This window comes from Tursiops truncatus, chromosome 3 (assembly GCF_011762595.2).
Source record: "Tursiops truncatus isolate mTurTru1 chromosome 3, mTurTru1.mat.Y, whole genome shotgun sequence".
Classification (NCBI taxonomy): domain Eukaryota; kingdom Metazoa; phylum Chordata; class Mammalia; order Artiodactyla; family Delphinidae; genus Tursiops; species Tursiops truncatus.
The window spans coordinates 72,070,425-72,089,657 of NC_047036.1; the positions used below are offsets into that span (position 1 = coordinate 72,070,425).

At 34.9% G+C, this 19,233-nt stretch overlaps 1 protein-coding gene across 5 annotated transcripts in view; it reads left to right on the forward strand.

Annotated features, from left to right (window-relative positions):
- The window catches only part of POLR3G (RNA polymerase III subunit G), a 41,187-nt gene extending 22,699 nt beyond the window's left edge, over nucleotides 1-18,488 (forward strand). For 4 of the 5 annotated variants that reach the window (XM_019929713.3, XM_019929714.3, XM_019929715.3 and 1 more), the window contains 4 exons: nucleotides 2,289-2,339; nucleotides 7,941-8,023; nucleotides 11,939-12,085; nucleotides 16,051-18,488. In XM_019929713.3, the coding sequence (XP_019785272.1) occupies nucleotides 2,289-2,339; nucleotides 7,941-8,023; nucleotides 11,939-12,085; nucleotides 16,051-16,137 (368 nt within the window). In that variant the 3' untranslated portion in view covers nucleotides 16,138-18,488. The remainder of the gene's footprint in view (nucleotides 1-2,288; nucleotides 2,340-7,940; nucleotides 8,024-11,938; nucleotides 12,086-16,050) is intronic. The other variant, XM_019929716.2, reaches the window with a different exon arrangement.
- Nucleotides 18,489-19,233: the final 745 nt, after the last annotated feature.

A 19,233-nucleotide genomic window follows, 5' to 3' on the forward strand; every position in this document is an offset into this window, starting at 1 on the left:
AGTCTCTAATACCAGTAGTCCTCACTGCTGTGCACCTGCATGATTTTATAGCTTCTGAGGAGAAATCAAGTCTATTTTTATGAATATTTTAAGCCAAGTTTGTGTATCTTCCTTTCTTTCCAGCAGGCATAGACTCTTTTTGATTGTTAAGATGCCTTTTTAACAGAACCATACCTAAGGGTTTTTTTTTTTTTCAACATTCACAAAATTGCCTTGGATAGAGACAAGGTGAAAGAGGGCTGCAGAGAACTCATCCAGTTCATTCATTTTATAGAAAATTAACAGTTGCCATAGAAATGAAGAGACCTGTCAGGACGACATGGACCATACTTCTAAAACCCAGGTCTCCTCATTTTAACTCACTTTCCTTTGACATCTCTGTCCTTGGTGTGTTATAGAAACTGCCTGTATGTAAATGCATAAGTTGCATTTACAGCATTATTGTTTTCCTGACTTACAGTGCTCTTTCTTTTCAGTGCCGATTATTGATAAGCTTGTGTCCCTCTGAAAACACTGTCTTAGGTCTCTCATTTCTTCTACTTCATAAACATTCATCTCTAAATGATTCTCTTTAAATACTTTCTTATGATCACCTGTGTATTGTTTATAAAAAGAAACATATTTAAAGCAAAATTTATTAGTTCGGCTAAAATAGCTTGAGATATAAATGTTTTCTGCAAAAGACACTGAGTTTTTCTTTTATTAGCAGGCAGCATTTTTTTTTTTTTTTTTTGCAGTACGTGGGCCTCTCACTGCTGTGGCCTCTCCCGTTGTGGAGCACAGGCTCCAGACGCGCAGGCTCAGCAGCCATGGCTCACGGGCCCAGTTGCTCCGCTGCATGTGGGATCTTCCCGGACCGGGGCACAAACCCGTGTCCCCTGCATCAGCAGGCGGGCTCTCAACCACTGCGCCACCAGGGAAGCCCTAGCAGGCAGCATTTTTATCTATTTTCATGTTGCATCATTTTTCTGATTAAGCTTAAAAATGAAAAGGAAGTGACAAATTAAAGGAATTGTTTATTAATGCAGGCAAAATTATTAATTGGAGGGAATTTACTTTTCCATAGCTATTTGTATTTTTAATTTTAAAGTTTTCCTATAATTATTAGAATTGTTTATTTAGTTTTGCATGTATTAGGATTGTGATCACATATTTTAACTTTTGAAAAAAAATTTTATTACATAAGAAATACATATCAGGGCTTCCCTGGTGGCGCAGTGGTTGAGAATCCGCCTGCCGATGCAATGGACACGGGTTCGTGCCCCAGTCCGGGAGGATCCCACATGCCGTGGAGCGGCTGGACACGTGGGCTATGGCTGCTGAGCTTGCACATCCGGAGCCTGTGCTCCGCAACGGGAGAGGCCACAACAGTGAGAGGCCTGCGTACCACAAAAAAAAAAAAAAAGAAAGAAATACATATCAACTACAGGGCTTCCCTGGTGGCGCAGTGGTTAAGAATCCGCCTGCCAATGCAGGGGACACGGATTTGAGCCCTGGTGTGGGAGGAGCCCACATGCCGCGGAGCAACTAAGCCCGTGCGCCACAACTACTGAGCCCACAAGCCTAGAGCCCATGCTCCAAAACAAGAGAAGCCGCCACAATGAGAAACCTACACACGGCAACGAAGAGTAGCCCCCACTCACCACAACTAGAGAGAGCCAGCGCGCAGTAATGAAGACCCAATGCAGCCAAAAATAAATAAGTTAAATAAATTTTTTTAAAAATACATATCAACTACAGAAAACTTACAAAATACAGAGTAGTTAAATAAATAACAGTTAAGAAAAACAGCTGTAATCCTAACACTTGCAAGGAATTTCTGTAATATTTTGTCCCCAACCTAGAGCTTTCTCTGCACAAATATATATAAAAATATTTATATGGTAGGTTTATTTTTTAAATGGAATTCTGTATGTATTGTTTTAGAAGTTTTTTAATTTACCAGTATATCATGAATAACTTTTCATGCCCATAAATATTTTTCTATATTTTTTGTTATGAAAATTTCTGTATTTGAAATTAATTATATAAATACTGTATAGCTGTTAAAAGAATGTTGTAGAAATTTTATAACACTGTTTCAAAGCTATTTTAATAAACTTTTTTTCTTCATAGGAGAAAATATATCACTGTTATAATTTGATCCCAGCTAAATATGTATAGTCAGATATTAAGAAACTTTATTTCCTTTGCATGAGCAACTATCATGTTCTTTAAATAGTTATAGCTAGTGCCAGTAATTCCTAGAGGAAACTGCCATTTTTATATTTCTCCTTTTGTACACACAGATTGGAGAAGACTCCCTAGAGAGTTGATGCCAAGAAAAAAATGCAAAAAAGGTACATTAACTAATATAATAATAATAATCCAGGTGGGAAAAGGTTATTGCTTAACTTCCATTTAATATGGAACTGTCAATCTAATGTTACACTCAATGTTCTGAATGCTTTTTCTTAAAATATTTTTGACATTATGATTATTTTGTTGGAGCCTTTTGCTGTTGATTTTTTGTTTTGTTTTCTTTGTTTTTTTAATTGTTTTTCCTTTAATTATGGAATTTTGATGTGCTAGGAAAGACTTTTCAATTATGTAGATATTCTCATTTGCATATTTGACAGTTTTAAAATGATTATACTGGCTATATTTTAAGTTTTTAACTAAAACATTTGGAACTGGTAACGTTTGGGAACTGTCGAATAGAACTTTATGATGTACATAAAATATCACAGTGAAACCTTCTGTTGTGTTGTTCTTTCATAATTCCACCGAATACAAAGTTGTTGAGCATCTACTATTGCCAGACACTGTGCTAAGAGGGATAAAACAGTGAGCAAAGTAGGAGTAATCCTCGCCCTCACAGAGCTCACAGTCAGTTGGAGTAAAGACATTAAACGTAACACACTGTCTTCACTGGGAGGCCAGGGAAGGGTTCTTTGAGGAGGTACAATTGAACTCCAGATTGAAGGACGAGTGCTAGCTTGCTAAGATGAGGTTGTGGGAGAGACATTGGAGAAATTGGGTTTTTTAATGTGTTTTTATTGTTGAGTTTTAGTTCTTTGTATATTTTGGATGATAGTCTGTAGGAAAAACACTCTTGCTGGGTGTTTGTCCTTTCCTGTCACACCAGTACCACATTCACAGCAATTCTGACACCAGATGTATGGAGTTTTTTCCTGCACATCAAGCCATTCTCTGTAACACCAGCTGTGTCTCCTACAATTTAATTCCGTTCTGACACTAACTGGAGTTAGCACAGACCCCACAGATTAAGGGCTCCGTCCCAGGAGACTACTCCCCACTACAGATGTCAATCACAAGTATAGTGTGTCTTCAGGTTACCCACGACTTTTGTCTGAGTTGGCTACAAATCAGAGGTTCCCATGCCCTCCACCCCCAACCTTGGATTTGATTTGCTAGAACAGCTCACAGAACTTAGGGAAACATTTACGTACGTTTACCAGTTTACTATATAATAAAGATTATGATAAAGGATACAGATGAACAGTCAGGTGAAAAGATACATAAGATAAAGTCTGGAAGGTCGCCAGTGCAGGAACTTCAGTCTCTGTGGAATTGGGATGTGCCACCTTCTAGTACATGGATATGTTCACCAAGCCAGAAACTCTTGGAACCACATACTTTGGGGATTTTTATGGAGGCTTCATCACATGGGCATGATCAATCATTAACTCAATCTCCAGCCCCTCTCCTCTTTTCCAAGGGATGGGAGATGAGGCTGAAAGTTCCAGGCTTCTAATCATGGCTTGATGTTTATGATAACCCACCCCATCCTGAAGCTGCCCAGCAGCCCACCAAGTGTCACCGCCTTAGAACAAAAGACACTCCTATCACCCAGTAAATTCCAAGGGATTTAGACACATATTAGAACAACAACAAAAAGACACACTATTGTCACTTTAGGAAGTTATAAGGGTTTTAGGAGTTCTGTGCCAGGAACCAGGGGCTGAGACCAATATATATTATTTTCTATTTCACACAGTCCTTTTTCGAATACGTCTTTTGAAAACATTTTCTCCCAGTCTGTAGCTTGTCTTCTTATTCCTTGACAGTGTCTTTCATACAGCAGTTTTTAATTTTAATGTAGTCCAGCTTATCAGTTCCTTTTTTCATGGATCCTGCCTTTGGTTTTGCCTCTCAGAAGTCATCGCCAAGCTCAAGGTCATCTAAATTTTCTCCTGTTATCTTTTAGGAGTTTTATAGTTTTGTGTTTTACATTTAAGTCTGTGATCCATTTTGAGTTAATTTTTGTGAAGGGTGTAAAGTCTGTGTAAATTCATTTTTTTGCATGTGGAAGTCCAGTTGCCTTTTTCTGTATTTATGTGGGTCTCTTTCTGGGCTCTCTATTTGGTTTCGTTGGCCTATGTATTTATTCTTTCACCTATACCACTGTCTTGATTACGATAGCTTTATAGTATGTTTTAAAGTCAGATAGTGCCAGTCCTCTAACTTTGTTATTTTTCTTCAGTGTTGTGTTGGCTATTCTGGGTCTTTTGCCTCTCCATACATACAGTAGAGTCAGTTTGTCGATTTCTGCAAAATAATTTACTAGGATTTTGATTGAGATTGCGTTGAATTTATAGATGAAGTTGGGAAGAAATGATACCTTGAAGATATTAGCTCTTCCTATCCATGAATATGGAATATCTCTCCATTTATTTAGTTCTCTGATTTCATTAATCAGAGTTTTGTGGTTTTCCTCATATAGATCATTTTGTTAGATTTTTACCTAAGTATTTCATTTTGGTGGGTACTAATGTAAATAGTACTATGTTTTTAATTTCAAATTCTACTTGTCAATTGTTCATATATAAGAAATCTATTGATTTTGCGTATTAACCTGTATCCTATAACCCTGCTATAATTGCTTATTAGTTCCAGGAGTTTTTTAGCCAGTTCATTCAGATTTTCTACATGTCGTCTGTGAACAAAGGAAGTTTTATTTTTTCCTTCCCAATATACATACCTTTTGTATCCTTTTCTTATCTTATTGTATTAGCTAGGACTTCCAGTGAAATGTTGAAAAGCAGTGATGAGAGGGAACTTTCTTGCCTTCTTCCTGATCTTAGTGGCAGAATGTCAGATTTTTATTATTAATGATATCAAGTTTTTCACCACTAAGTATGATGTAACTATAGGGTGTTTTTGTAGATATTCTGTATCAAGTTGAAGAATTTCCCCTCTGTTCCTAACTTACTAAGAGTTTTTATCATGAATGGCTGTTTGATTTTGTCATATGCTTTTTCTGCATCTATTGATATGATCATGTGATTTTTCTTCTTTAGCTTGTTAATGTGATGGATTACATTAATTGATTTTGGACCAGCCTTTTATCCCTGGGGTAAATCCCCCTTGACTGTGGTGTATAATTCCTTCTACACATTGTTGGATTGGATTTGAGAATATTTTGTTGAGGAGTTTTGTATCTTTATTCATGAGAGATAGTGATCTTTAGTTTGCTTTCTCATAATATGCGTCTGATTTTGACATTAGGGTAATTCTGACCTCATAGAATGAGTTAGGAAGTACTCCTTCGACTTCTGTCTTTTGAAAGAGATCCCCCTCCCCTTTTTAACAGCTTTATTGAGATATAGTTGACATATAATAAAATGCACATATTCGAAACATACAATTTGGTGAATTTTGACATATATATTTTAAATGGAAGTATTTTTATTTTGTTTTATTTCAAAGCTACAACATATAAGAATATTTAGCTTGATTGAGAACAGAATTATTATATACTGAGATCTGATAGTTTACCTGCTGTCCTTTATACCCTTGGCTTTTCTTAGACAAATATATTATTTTCACAATAAAATAACATTTGCTTGAATGATACTGGTCATGTCCTAGTGGATCACAAATTTTTAGCAGACTTTAAAGAGCTGAAAAGAATATATCTGATTTGGAGGAATTAATGTTCAAATACATCCCACCAGCTGCTCATCCCTAGAATCACATATATACATTGATGATTTGTAAAAGCTTCCAGTGCATCAGGATTTTCATTTGTTGAAAACGAAAACAACAAAACTTTCTTTTTCCATTCTTCTTAATATTTTTATTTCATATTGTATAATTTTTGTGTTATGTTCCTGGTAAGCTTATACTCTCTCTTTTGTTAAAATGGCCTCCCCTGATTTACATGAAAGTAGCCAATACCAAAAGAGCCAAAGACTGAAAAAGTTTGTTTCTTGAAGAACCAGCTATTGGCAGGTGTTGAAAGAAACAAAAAAATTCAAATATATGCATGTATTTGGCCAAAGATGAAAAAAAAATTCATGTAAATGTTTTGGGGTTGAAACAGTCTTTTAACAACTTTTCATAATTTGACACTTCTTTCTCAATTATAAATAATACATAGCCAGAATTGCTGAGTAGACTTGAATATGCAACTGACTTTCTTGGCTAAGAGATTAATAATTTTTATAAGTTTATTTACCTGACCATGTTCTATAATATCCATTTAACAGATTTATGTGTATGAAATTTAAATAATTTGATAAAAACTCCTTAGAGAAAAAGACTTCTTGATGTAAGTTACATTCTTAGCTAGTGTTTTCTGACATCAATATTATATATTGAGAGCTTGTTGATATATGATATTTTATGTGCTACAATTCAGATTAAACAGTCTTTGCTCTCAAGGGGAACAGAGATAGTTACCCGTCATTAAATCTAACTTTTTTTTTTATAACTTTTGTTTGAGCAAAACCTCACTAATATGTATGTTTGGGAGGTCTGAACTCAGTGACTCCCCAAGGGGCAATTTGGTATCACATAATAAATTGTAAATTCCATCAGTTATGGGTCATGCACCACAATCTAAAAATTTCTTCTTCTATAGGTTAAATGTTAATCTTTAACAAAATTACATCTTTCTGAGCCATATTTTCCTCTGTTACCAAGTAATTTCTAGGTATTTAGTTTGATTTTGGGAAAGAATGGTAATACTTTTTGATCACCATGGGACAATTTTGTAACATATCATAGTGTTTTGGTAACTGACTAGCAGGATCTATATGTGAAACAATTCTTTATACCCTGCAGTTTCACATTAGCCTCAAAATGCAATATTTTTGATACAGCTTAAAAAATTTTGTATCCCAAAGCTATTAAAACATTTTATTTATATTGCTTTGAGTTTTCAGATTCATATGACGGGTGTGTTCCATTTAACTATTTTAATCTTCATTACAAAGATAATGCTATGCTGCCCTGAATATAACCTCTTTCTCATCTCTTTAACCACTGGCAAATACATATTTATTCTACACTTGTATGTTTTTTAATTGAAGTATAGTTGACTTACATATTATATTAATTTCAGATGTACAACATAGTGTTGTGATAACTTTTATACATCATGAAATGATCACCACTATGAGTCTAGTTACCACCGATCACCATATAAAGTTATTACAATATTATTGACCTATTCCCTGCACTGTACATTACATCCTCGTGATTATATATTTTATAACTGGAAGTTTGTTTTTTATTTTCCCAAACCTGGTACGATTGCCCTATTTAAAATTTCCTGATGAGTGAACAGGAAGCCAGTGCAGATGATACATTTGTGGGAGCCTTTCACTGGCCCTCTAGTGCTTCTACCTGAGGGAACATTGTCGCAGTTTTGGCCCTGAGGACAGTAAATGCCAATCCAAATTTTCAGTAGAGATATCTGGTTGCAGTCTTAGAAAATATCCTATTAAGTGATTATCGTTTACTCCTCACCATGGAAAATTGGTGATGTGTGCTGATTTATTTTGTTCATTCTTTAGGAAAATTAATTCATCCTGCAAATTATGTGTGCCTGGTATGGCATACCAGCATGCTAGATGGCATATTAAAAGACGAAGACATTTAATATACAATTGCTGTTATAGAAAAATGTGTTAACAGTGGTTTTACTTCAGCAGGCCCCAAATCCAAAAAGGCAAAAGATACAGGCAAAGGCACTTCACTCACTAATACTGCAGATGTATTGAAGAAAATTGAGGTAAGGTTTTCTTCTTATTAGAAGAACAAACTGAAAAAATGTCATACCTCTTTTTGTCTTCTTCCACCTTAACACCTTCTCTCTCTTTTAAATAACGTGTACACTTGGCAGAGCCAAGCCCAGCATACAGGGTAACTAGCAAGGTTTGAACATTGTTGGCTGGGAGATATGGGGGCTCCATTCTGTCCTCTCTACGACTCACCTGTCAGCTTGCCTCACCTTTTGTCACCTGACTCCTTTCCCACTCTATTCCTCTTTTCCCCTTGCATTTGGATTATGCATGGGAAAGAAACATGAATGTATATCTTTAAAGATCTCTCATTTTTTCCTCTTATTGGTATATGTGTATTTTTAATGCTTTTCTTCTGCTTTATGTTTAAGTGTAGAAGATTCTATTGAGGGAAAATCCTATCTTATGGCACTAATTTTTATATCTTTATTTTTTAATATTTCAAAAAAAAGATATAAAATTAAAAAGATGAATAAACTAAAAATATGCCCTCCCATCCCTGTCCCTAGCCATCCATTAAATTCCTCTATTTTAGATGGCCAGTGTTACCAGTTTCTTATATATCCTTCCAGAAACATTTTATGCATAGAAAATACAGATTTTTTTTCTTTTTAATGACAAAAAAGCAGCATATTGCACTGTTTTGCCTCTTCACCTTATCACTTAAAATATCTTGGCAATGTTTCCATGTCAGTCTGTGAAAGAGTTCCCTCATTCTTTTCTTTTTCTTCTTTTTTTTTTTTTTGGCTACACTATAAGAATGAACCATAATTTATTTAATCAGTAATCTATTGATGGACATTATGTTTCATCTAGTGTTTCACCATTATAAACAATGCTGCAGTGAATCCATGTTAAGTATGTGATTTCACATGTTTAGGATAGATTTCTAGAAGTAGACTTGTTAGGTCAGCTGTTATGTGTACTGTATAATATGGAAAATATGGATAAATATTGGCAGATCATTCTCCAATGAGGTTATACCAGTTTATTCCCTTTATTCCCACTATCAATGCGTGAATTACCTTGCATTGATGGTGATGGTGATGGTAATGATGATGATGATGATAATGATAGCAGCTAGCGCTTTTTGAGAACTTTTTAAATAGCAGGCTCTTTGATGAACTATTTACATCCATTATGTGCTTAAGGCTTCATAACAACAAAGAGAGATGGGTATTATTATTCCTTACTTACCGATGAGGACGTCAAGCTTTAAAACTTTTACTTGCCTGGCCAAGTTGGCATAGCTATCTGGTAACAGAAACTCATCTTTTTAAATTTTACTTTTGACCAGTACTTGAGCTGAAGATAACAGGTCTGAAAATCAAGCCAGGAGGATTGTTGAAGGAATAGCAATAACTGTCAGGTTTTACTGTGGTGGAATGATGGATGGAGTTGCAGAACTAGCCATCTTGTATTGATTGAACACAGATTCTGACTGTTCTTAAAACTTCCTGGAAAGAAGTTGCTAAGATGACATGGGCTATAAGGAAGATAGATCTGGACCTCTGGATGTGGTTTCTCATCAGAACAAGTTGTATTTCCTTATTCCCTACATTTAAACACCTTTTTTCATTACACACTTTGTTAAAACTGGAATTTTAAATCTAGAAATCCCAATGAGTTAGCAGCTTTATTTAATAGAGCAAAGTTAGCTTCTAGATGACTCCATTATTGTTCATTTCTTCAGCAAAAGTAGTTGCAAGTTTTCTTTAATGAAACTTCTGTGATGGAGAGGGGATGACATCCAGTCAAATCTCATGGTTATTGTGTGAATAATCAGACAGCAGTAAACTAATATTTGAGCTTATTTCTGTATGACATACAGGTGGCTCTGTGAGTGGTCTATGGTATTTAAGCTAGAACTGTTAACTGTTCATAATTCAACTGTTTTCAAAGTGTTTTCACATTGTGTTATTCACATTGTTCTTTAAATAAATCCATAAAGTAGTAGGGGTAAATAGTTGTATCTCACAGAAGAGAAAATGGAGACTATTAAGTAGATGAATTAAAACTAATATCTTAACACAAAAGGAATAAAGTGATGAGACAGTGTGTATGATATCTTTTTTCTAAATTTCATAAATCTGATATTTGTTAACTGATTTAGGTATTTTATTGGTTTGATTTAGGTCTATGTAGTAGAAATAAAGTTGAAGTTATTTATTTAAAGATAATTGAGGTGGCAGTAGTGGAAATCAAGACCTCCTAGTCCCTACATAGCACTGAATGAATTCTATATTTAAAAATATTTTTACATAACTCGTTTAAATAACTCTGTTGCTAATTATTAACTAATAGGTAATAGCATGATTTTTTCAGATGTAGCGTATACCTTGCACAGAGTTAAATAAGTATAGCACTACAGTTCCCTTTTAACTATACAATCTTGTGGGTTGTAGGCCTTTTTACTAGGGTTTGATTAAAATAGAAAAGAAAAAAATTTCATATCTTAATTAACATTAATATGTCATCATTATATGTATGTGTTTTTATAAACACTTAAAAAATCTGTAAATACTATTTTCTTTACATGCAGTTTTCCAAAGGGATTGCCAAGTGTTAAAAATTGCACACATTATATTGTAGGAATAACTCATATAAGGTAACATGGGTCAGTATGAAGATAAATCATCTTATGTCTATTACCTTGGTCTTATTTGTTCTACCTAAGTGGGGTAAGGTGACAGGAAGGGTAGAGTTTGAATTTTGATTAAAAATTGAGACTATCTGATGTAGTCTTTCATTGCCTTTGGTTTTCTTAAATTCAAATTTGAATGTAATTAAAGGGATTAAAAAAATATTTAAGAACCAAATGGAATAGTTAAGTTGTAGTCACACCAAATACAAAATATGTTTTCTCTCTGTATGTAATCTACAGAGCAAATATCTTATAATAGGGTAGAGTATTTACAGATTTATGAATTAGTGTTCTGATTACTGATTAAGAATAATAGTGTTTTAGTTAAAGTGATCTTATGCATTAATTATGAGTATTAATATATGAAATTATTGCTGTCCCCCACCTCCTAGAAAACTGGTGAAATTCTGTCGCTTGTGCAAATTAAGCCTAGAACAGTTTAGCAAATGGATAGTAATGGTAATAAAAACAGGTCACTTTTTATCAAATGGAAAAAATTATTGGTAGTCACAATAGAAATATAAAGATGTAATCTTAAAGTTAAATCTCTGTCTTATGAGAAGGTGGCAGTGGTTTTAACAAGGTGGATAAGTGGAGCCATCAGGTAATCAAAGTTTCTCTAACTCTGCATCTCTTCTTTGCCTGCATTCTTAGAGTTGCTAATAATTGCTAATATTTACTGAAATTTGAGTTTTAATCTCTCTTTTCTTAATGTACCTGCCAGATACATTAAGAAACAAAAATCCTTGGAAATGGGAAGTAAATAATGAGGGAGAATAGAGATAAGAACATGGATAATCTGCAAATAGGATGACTTGATATTATTTTAAACAGTTTCACTTAGAAACTAAAACATAGACATTTTGAAATGTTACCATTCCATTCTCTTTTCTCCTTTCATGTTTCAAGGAAAACAAAATAACATTCTGAAAGTGCTTCTCCATAAACAGAATCAACTCAATATTTTATAAGGAGGTAGGATAGGAATCATAAAAATAAAGCATTGGGCAGCAGAGCTGATATCACAGCATGACTCAAGACCCAGTTATGAAGTAGCAAACTCAGAGAAAATACCAGTGTAATGACAGGCCATTTAGTCCCATCTTTCTTGAGTTAACTCACGGTGTCCTAGGTGGTGGCCTGGAGGCGTCGGTAAGGGAGGGTTAGAATTAGGGTGATAGGTAGCTGTTCTCTTGAGATTGAGCAGGCAAGTCAGAGTCTAGTGGTTTCCATTTAAATTAATGAAGTTCATTTATACCAGGAATTGGAAAAGAGAGGTGATGGTGAAAAATCAGATGAAGAAAATGAAGAGAAAGAAGGAAGCAAAGAGAAAAGTAAAGAAGGTGATGAGGAGGAGGATGACAATGCTGCAGAACAAGAGGAATATGACGAAGAAGAGCAAGAAGAGGTAATGGTCTATTCTGGGAGAGTAACAAAGCTAACTAAGCTTAAGGATGAGCTAATATGGTATATAATTAAAGTAAACCAACAAACCAAAACCAAGTTGATGGGAACCAGGGGTATATTATTATCACTGGCATCAAGTTCTTGGTACCAGGAGAATTATTATAGCATTGAAATTATAGTGATACCAAATGGAATGTAGGAGGTAAAAGTAACTTGATAGGCAAATTTGAAAGTGGAAGTCCACAAGTTAAGGAAATTGATCAGATTAGTTTAAGATCTATATACATACAATTTTAAGTCAGCAATAAGGGAATTAAGGGTTTAGTCACATAGGTTTGAGGGGGTACTCTGCAATACCATCAGGTTTTAAATCCCAACGTGCATGTGGACACTATCAGAGAACATTCATAATCCAACCTCAAGTATCTCAGTCAGAACTCAGTGTTTTAGATTTGGGATTTCCAACTTTCGGAAACATGGTGCATTTCAAAATAAGCTGGAGTCAGTCAAGCAGGGTAAGTTTGTTGGTCACGGCCTCTTTGGGACTTTGTAAACGTCTCATGCATTAACCCTAGGCTGAGAGTTTCTTCTGCATTGCAAGTGACCATTGTCTTCACTCCATTTCAGCTTCTCACACGACACTCTGAATCTTTTTTTTTCACCTGAATTGCTCCACCTGAGAAATCTTTATTATATGCTACAAGTACTTTACATTAAATTTTGGATTCCTATAAAATTTATATTGGTGTGCAGTGAGGGGGTACAGAAGCATTTTTATCTGTTTCCAAGTGGTTAGCCAGTTGCCTACCTCATGTACTAAATTTTCTTTCTGCATGGATTTGAAATTCTCTTTTATCAGCTATTAGATTCCTTCACCTACTTAGATGTATTTCTGGACTCTGTTCCATTGATCCATTTCTGAACTATCACTAAGATGTTCCAATTAATAGAAGCTTCTGATTATTTGTTAATATTTTTAGAGCATGTTACCCTTCTTTTTCAGAATTTTCCTGAATATTCTTTGGCTTTTGAAATGCTCTGTTTATAAGTCTACTTGAGTTGACCTGTGTTGAAATTTAGATCTGTCCTAACAAGAACAGCAAACATTAGGATTCTAGTAATTTCAGAATTCTGTATTGGGTCTTAACAGAGTCCAAAACACCACCAGTGGGTTTATATAACTGTATTTCATTTAAAAAAAAACAACCAACTTTCTACTTTAATAAAGAAAGGATATATATTCTGAGTGTGAGGCTGGGTGAGTCTGGGTATAAGCAAGCTCAAAGCCTTTCCAGATTTAAAGTTACTCTTTGCTCTTTCTAGCAATTAACTGATTAATGAAAAATTACTGCTAATTGACTCACCTGATGTATATTGAGGATTTAAAGAGCATTTTGTTTTGAAGAGTAAAGTGGAGCGAATTATCTATGTAACACTTACATATAAAATTGAGAAAATATAGACTTTTTTCTTTCTGCAGTCTTTTGAGTGTTACAATTAAAGAAAAAAGCAGGGGCCCAAATGAAGCCAAGAACCATTTAAGCCATCAATTTCAACAAGTTCTCACTTTGTACCAATCTTTGTATCAAGATTACTAATCTCACAAAATTACCTAATGCGCATCATTGAACATACTTGGAGGTGCTCATGTCTAAACACAAGTGGCATATGCTCAATTTGAAATACAGTATCTCCTCCTTACTCATTTCCACTTGTATGTACAAATTGGCTAGCTTATATTTTCATACAAGTGTCCTTGCCAAGATCTCACTTACAAGATGGACTCACTTGAACTCTCAACCATGCCACTCGTCCCTGGTACATGGCCTCCGGATTCAGCCAGGTTTCCAGACTGTTGGATTTCTTGGCACCAGAGAAACCAGGCCAACTTCCTAGGGTCTTAGCTGGATACAGAAAATTAAAGTGTTTAGGGAGGACAAAGTAATGAAATACATATCTGAATAATACAAGTTACCTTTCTTATATTATTTATATAAATCTATATATAAAATCCCACCATGCAGATACTAAAAAAGGTGATATCCAGGAGACTTTCTTTTGAGAATAGTCCCTATTTCTTACTCTATCATAATTTCTGCTGTAGATAGTAGAGATGTGGAGATTAATTTGGGGAGGGGGTGAAGTAGAAGAGAATAGCTTTATTGCTTTGCTAGGCAAAGGAGGCCACAGTGGGCTAATGCCCTCAAAACTGTGTATCCTGGAAATTAATTTTTTTATGGCAAATTTCAATCATTTACAAAAACTAGTGACTAGTAATATAAACACCTACAGACTCATCACCTAGCTTTAACAATGATCAATTCATAGCCAGCCTTTCGGCCACTCTTTCATCCACCCAGTCTGCTCCTTTCCTCCCCACTTCAAGCCTGCAGCTGCCTTGGATTACTTTAAAGCAAATCCCAGGCATTATATCATTTCATCCATAAATATTTCAGTATGTACTCAAAAATAAGGGCTCGGGCTTCCTTGGTGGCACAGTGGTTGAGAGTCCGCCTGCCGATGCAGGGGACACGGGTTCATGCCCCGGTCCAGGAAGATCCCACATGCCGCAGAGCGGCTGGGCCCGTGAGCCATGGCCGCTGAGCCTGCGCGTCCGGAGCCTGTGCTCCGCAACGGGAGAGGCCACAACAGTGAGAGGCCCGCGTACCACAAAAATAAAAAAATAAAAAATAAGGGCTCTTTAACAACATCACAATATCATTATCATACCTAACACAATAAAATGTAACTCTTTAATATCATCAATTATTAAACCAGTGTTCAAATAGTTTTGATTGGAAAAAAAATTTTTGCTTATTCCAGTTGGAATCCAGCTGCAGTCCATACACTGCAGTTGGTTAATAACGCTCTTAAATTTCTTTTAATCTATATCCAAAGTAGATTTTTAAATTTTTGATAGAAAGCAGAAATATCTTGAGTCATTTACACAGATAGTAGTCTTACTCAGCCATAAGAATTGGAATGTTCCCAGGGGCTTAATCCCTCTTAATTTATAAAGGAACTGAGGGGCTTCCCTGGTGGCACAGTGGTTGAGAATCCGCCTGCCAAGGCAGGGGACACGGGTTCGAGTCCTGGTCCGGGAAGATCCCACATGCTGCGGAGCAGCTAAGCCCGTGTGGCCACAACTACTGAGCCTGCGCTCTAGAGCCCGTGAGCCACAACTGCTGAGCCCGCGTGCTACAACTACTGAAGCCTACTACGCACCTAGAGCCGGTGCTTCTCAACAAGAGAAGCCACTACAATGAGAAGCCCGCGTACCGCAACAGAGTAGCCCCCGTTCACGGCAACTAGAGAAAGCCCGTGCGCAGCAACGAAGACCCAACACAGCCAAAAATAAATAAATAAAACAAATAAAAATTAAAAAAAAATAAACTGAGGGGCCCTAGATGTAATATAATATGGCATCTTCTGCATTTGATTTAGTATCTTGAGGTCTTTTCGTTTGTTTGTTTGTTTTTTGGTAGGAAGCAAAAATCACTCTGCTTATGCTCAGCTATGCATTGTAACCGGAAACCTCAGTTCTGGTGTAGTCGAATGAATGTTAGTATAAATTGGCCTCGTTTCTTGAGTGTTTGTACATTTGTTTGGAGTAAGTGTTTAGTGGTTTAACTAACTAAACCATGTATCATCCCACTAAGGTAAAATGAATGAGATGTATAATCCTATTAAGGTGTAATGGGCATCCGTTTATGTTCTCTCAGCTAGTTGGTGCCTGAGAATAGTAGGAGATGGTGGTCTTGAGGAAGAAAGCACAGTTAGATATGTGAAAGTTAATGTGTGTTTCAAGCATTGAAATAACAGAGACTTCTTTTAAGCGTGGCATATTTTCTAATTACCTAACTTTGATATTTATAAACTTATATTAAAGGGACAGCCTACATTATGTTCTTTAATGTTACTACTCATACTTTTAATGTTTACTGAGGAATATATCATTTCACTTAGGAAAATGACTACATTAATTCCTACTTTGAAGATGGAGATGATTTTGGTGCAGACAGTGATGACAACATGGATGAAGCAACCTATTAGCTATGAAATTTCTCAAAAAATATTTTTATGATACAGCTTCTGAACATTTGAACAGACTTGTTTTCTATTTTATTTCTGATAAGGAATGAGTATTTTATTTTTGTTCCTGTTTTGTTGGAAAGATACTTGTTACCAAAATATTCAGAACCACTTTGAGTTTACATACTAGTTACCTTACCAATTAGTCTCTGACATTCCTTCTCAACACCTCTGTCATCTCTCTAATGTATTCAAGTGGATTTTTTTTTTTTTTGGTATTATTTGGATTACAATGTACCTAAAGAGTTTTTGCATCTTTTAATCTATGTATTCATACTTACACAATTTTTTCTTGTTTAACTGCTGATCTTTTCTAAAACTACTAGTCATCATAACGGATTTCTATAATCTGAAAGTTGGTTTAATACTGCACATGGAGCACTTTAAATACAAAGAAACTTGAAAATAATTTTATTTTTTACTTTTACATGTTATGTTCTGTGCTACTATATTATGACTACATAAACCTACCTGAGCTCTTACAAGTGCACATTTTATGAGATTAAAAATTTCGTGATTGGAAGCACATGCACAGGGAAAAATGCCAATCTGAGCTAAGTAAATTTCACAGCTTACATCTCAACCAATACAAAGGCCTGGGATGCATATTAAAAATACCTGAATTGGAGGCTAACTTCATACCATACAATATATGAATGAATCATCCCACTGTAACAAGTTTGATATCTCTGAGTTATTGGCTTATGAAAAATTAGACTGAGATTTAATTTTGTACTTTATAAAAATGTTGACTAAATTCTAGTCATATAAATCTCACTGCAGTATGCATGTATGTGTAATCTGTGAGGTGTAGTGGCCTCTGTTACGTTTCACAAGACTGACCTCTCCAATTGATTTATATAACAATGCAGAATGAAACTCAGGTCACTTTGAAATTTAGATTAATCTTTTTTGATTCATTTAAAAACTAGCTCCCCTGCCTTTTTGTATTGGGGTGGGGGAGAGGATATCTATAAACTTCAGCCTCCAATGACTCACATATGCCAAAGATTTTCAAGGAAATTCATATTATATATTTTAAAAATGATTTATGAACATTACCCACCAAAAGAAATAAATTTTTTCCCTCTTGGGAAGATACCACCCATTACCCTCTGAGAATCAAGAGCCCTAGATTCTATTTCTACCTTTACTATTAAACTCAACCTTGAAATTGAGCTTAAGTTTTCTGTGCCTTAGTTTCTTCACTTGTGAACAATTTTCTATAAAAATTGTTTAAACTCTAACCAAAGTTTACCATATGTATTCATTCTCTCACCTTGTAGAAATGATCATTCTTAATTTAAATTTAGTTCTCACCCTTTAAAAAATTGTAGATGATAAAGTGATTGAAAACAGTTTTGAGAAACAAACATGTTTTCCTCATAAAATATATTATAATCTGATTTTCCCATCTTATTTTCTGGTGGGAAAAATTGGAGGAAATGTGTATTGTCTTGTGCCATTTTGTAACATGGCTTTCTCAGGAAAAAGACCACTTTCAATTGTAATATTTCTCAGATAATTCAGTATGTGTGTGAGGGCCATTATTAGTTCAGTATTGTGCTGATCCTATGTGATTTCTTATTTAAAGGAGCTTATCAATAATTCTAAAGATTCTAAATGGAAAACATGAATAAAACACTCTAAAGTATTAGCAATCTACTAATTAGTAGATTAGTAATTGCTAGTATTAGCAATTCTACTTCTTAGAGTAGAATCCTCAGTTTTCAGTTGTAATGGGCAAGTAGTCATTTAGGATTGATAATTAACAGAAGTTTCTTAATCTCTCACCTCCTTAGTACTACAGCCAAATACCATTTAATTTATAGAAAGCTTATCTTTATGGTTCTGTTTACTTGTTTTATTATACATCTGAAGATAACACTTAAATTGGGCAAATACACCAAAGATACAGGAATCTTTCCCTGGCTTTCAATTTGTTGCCACCATTTTAGTCCTGCAGATGGTAAAGCATCTCCTATGGGCAAGGATTTCCTGGGAAGGCCCCAGCCATCTCCGTTAAGTGCATCGTCTTCCTCCTTTGGAAGATCTTATGTTTAAAGTAGACTAATTGTGAGAACAGGCAGAAAGTATTTGCAGGTTGCTTTACCAGCATGAATCTTGTTTTTCTGGCTTAAAATCTCAGAGAATGCTAAATTATTCTATAAGAAGGCAAGCTTTAATACAGAGATTAACCTCCTACTTGTTGGTAAAGTATCTTTAAAATTTCTATATAAGATGCAAAACTGTTTTGTTGCGCTAATGCTTATTTTTCTGTATTGTTTACACATTAAATTCTTACAATAGTATCCTTTTGTTTTATATTGTTTTCTTTGACCCTGCTGAAATATATTCGATAGAGAAAACTAATTTGTTAATACTTATTTTACCTAGTAAAATAACTGTGTATTTATTGAGCAGGGATGCCAGTATCAAATGTTCTTGAACAAACCACCATCAACCAAACTCTAGGTGATTAAAGTTGTGATAACAAACTAATAGATTTGGATATTGAGAGAATGCTAAGAAACTCAGATGACCTTGTTAACCTTTCCTTCCCCACTACCTTCAGATGTACAGTATCAATGGCTTTCCTTAATTTGGTTAAATGCTCTTAAGTTAGTAAAAACTTCTTATAAGAAAAACTGTAAATACAATTTTAAGATCAAGATACTTTTAAAAATGGAGAAAACAAGGATTACACCACAAGTTCTCCATTAAATAAATAAAAACTCCAAATAACTGTCTCAATTCTTTTTGCTACTGGTATTTTAAAAAATTAATATTTTGAAATGGAAAGGTTGTTTCCGTGATAATAAAATTTACATATAAATAGAGCATATTGTCACACAACCAATCTGTAACTTGCCAAGAAGGTGTGGACCAGGTCTCATGAGGCCTTCTTCCATGAGATCAGAGATCCCCCCAACAAATAACATTCATCTGAAATTTTTTTCATTTCCTTTCACTTATGTACTATAAATAATCCAGTGTATTTTTTCAGTATAACAAGGGGGAATCTGAATTGGTAGATCTTTGGCAATTCAGTCTATC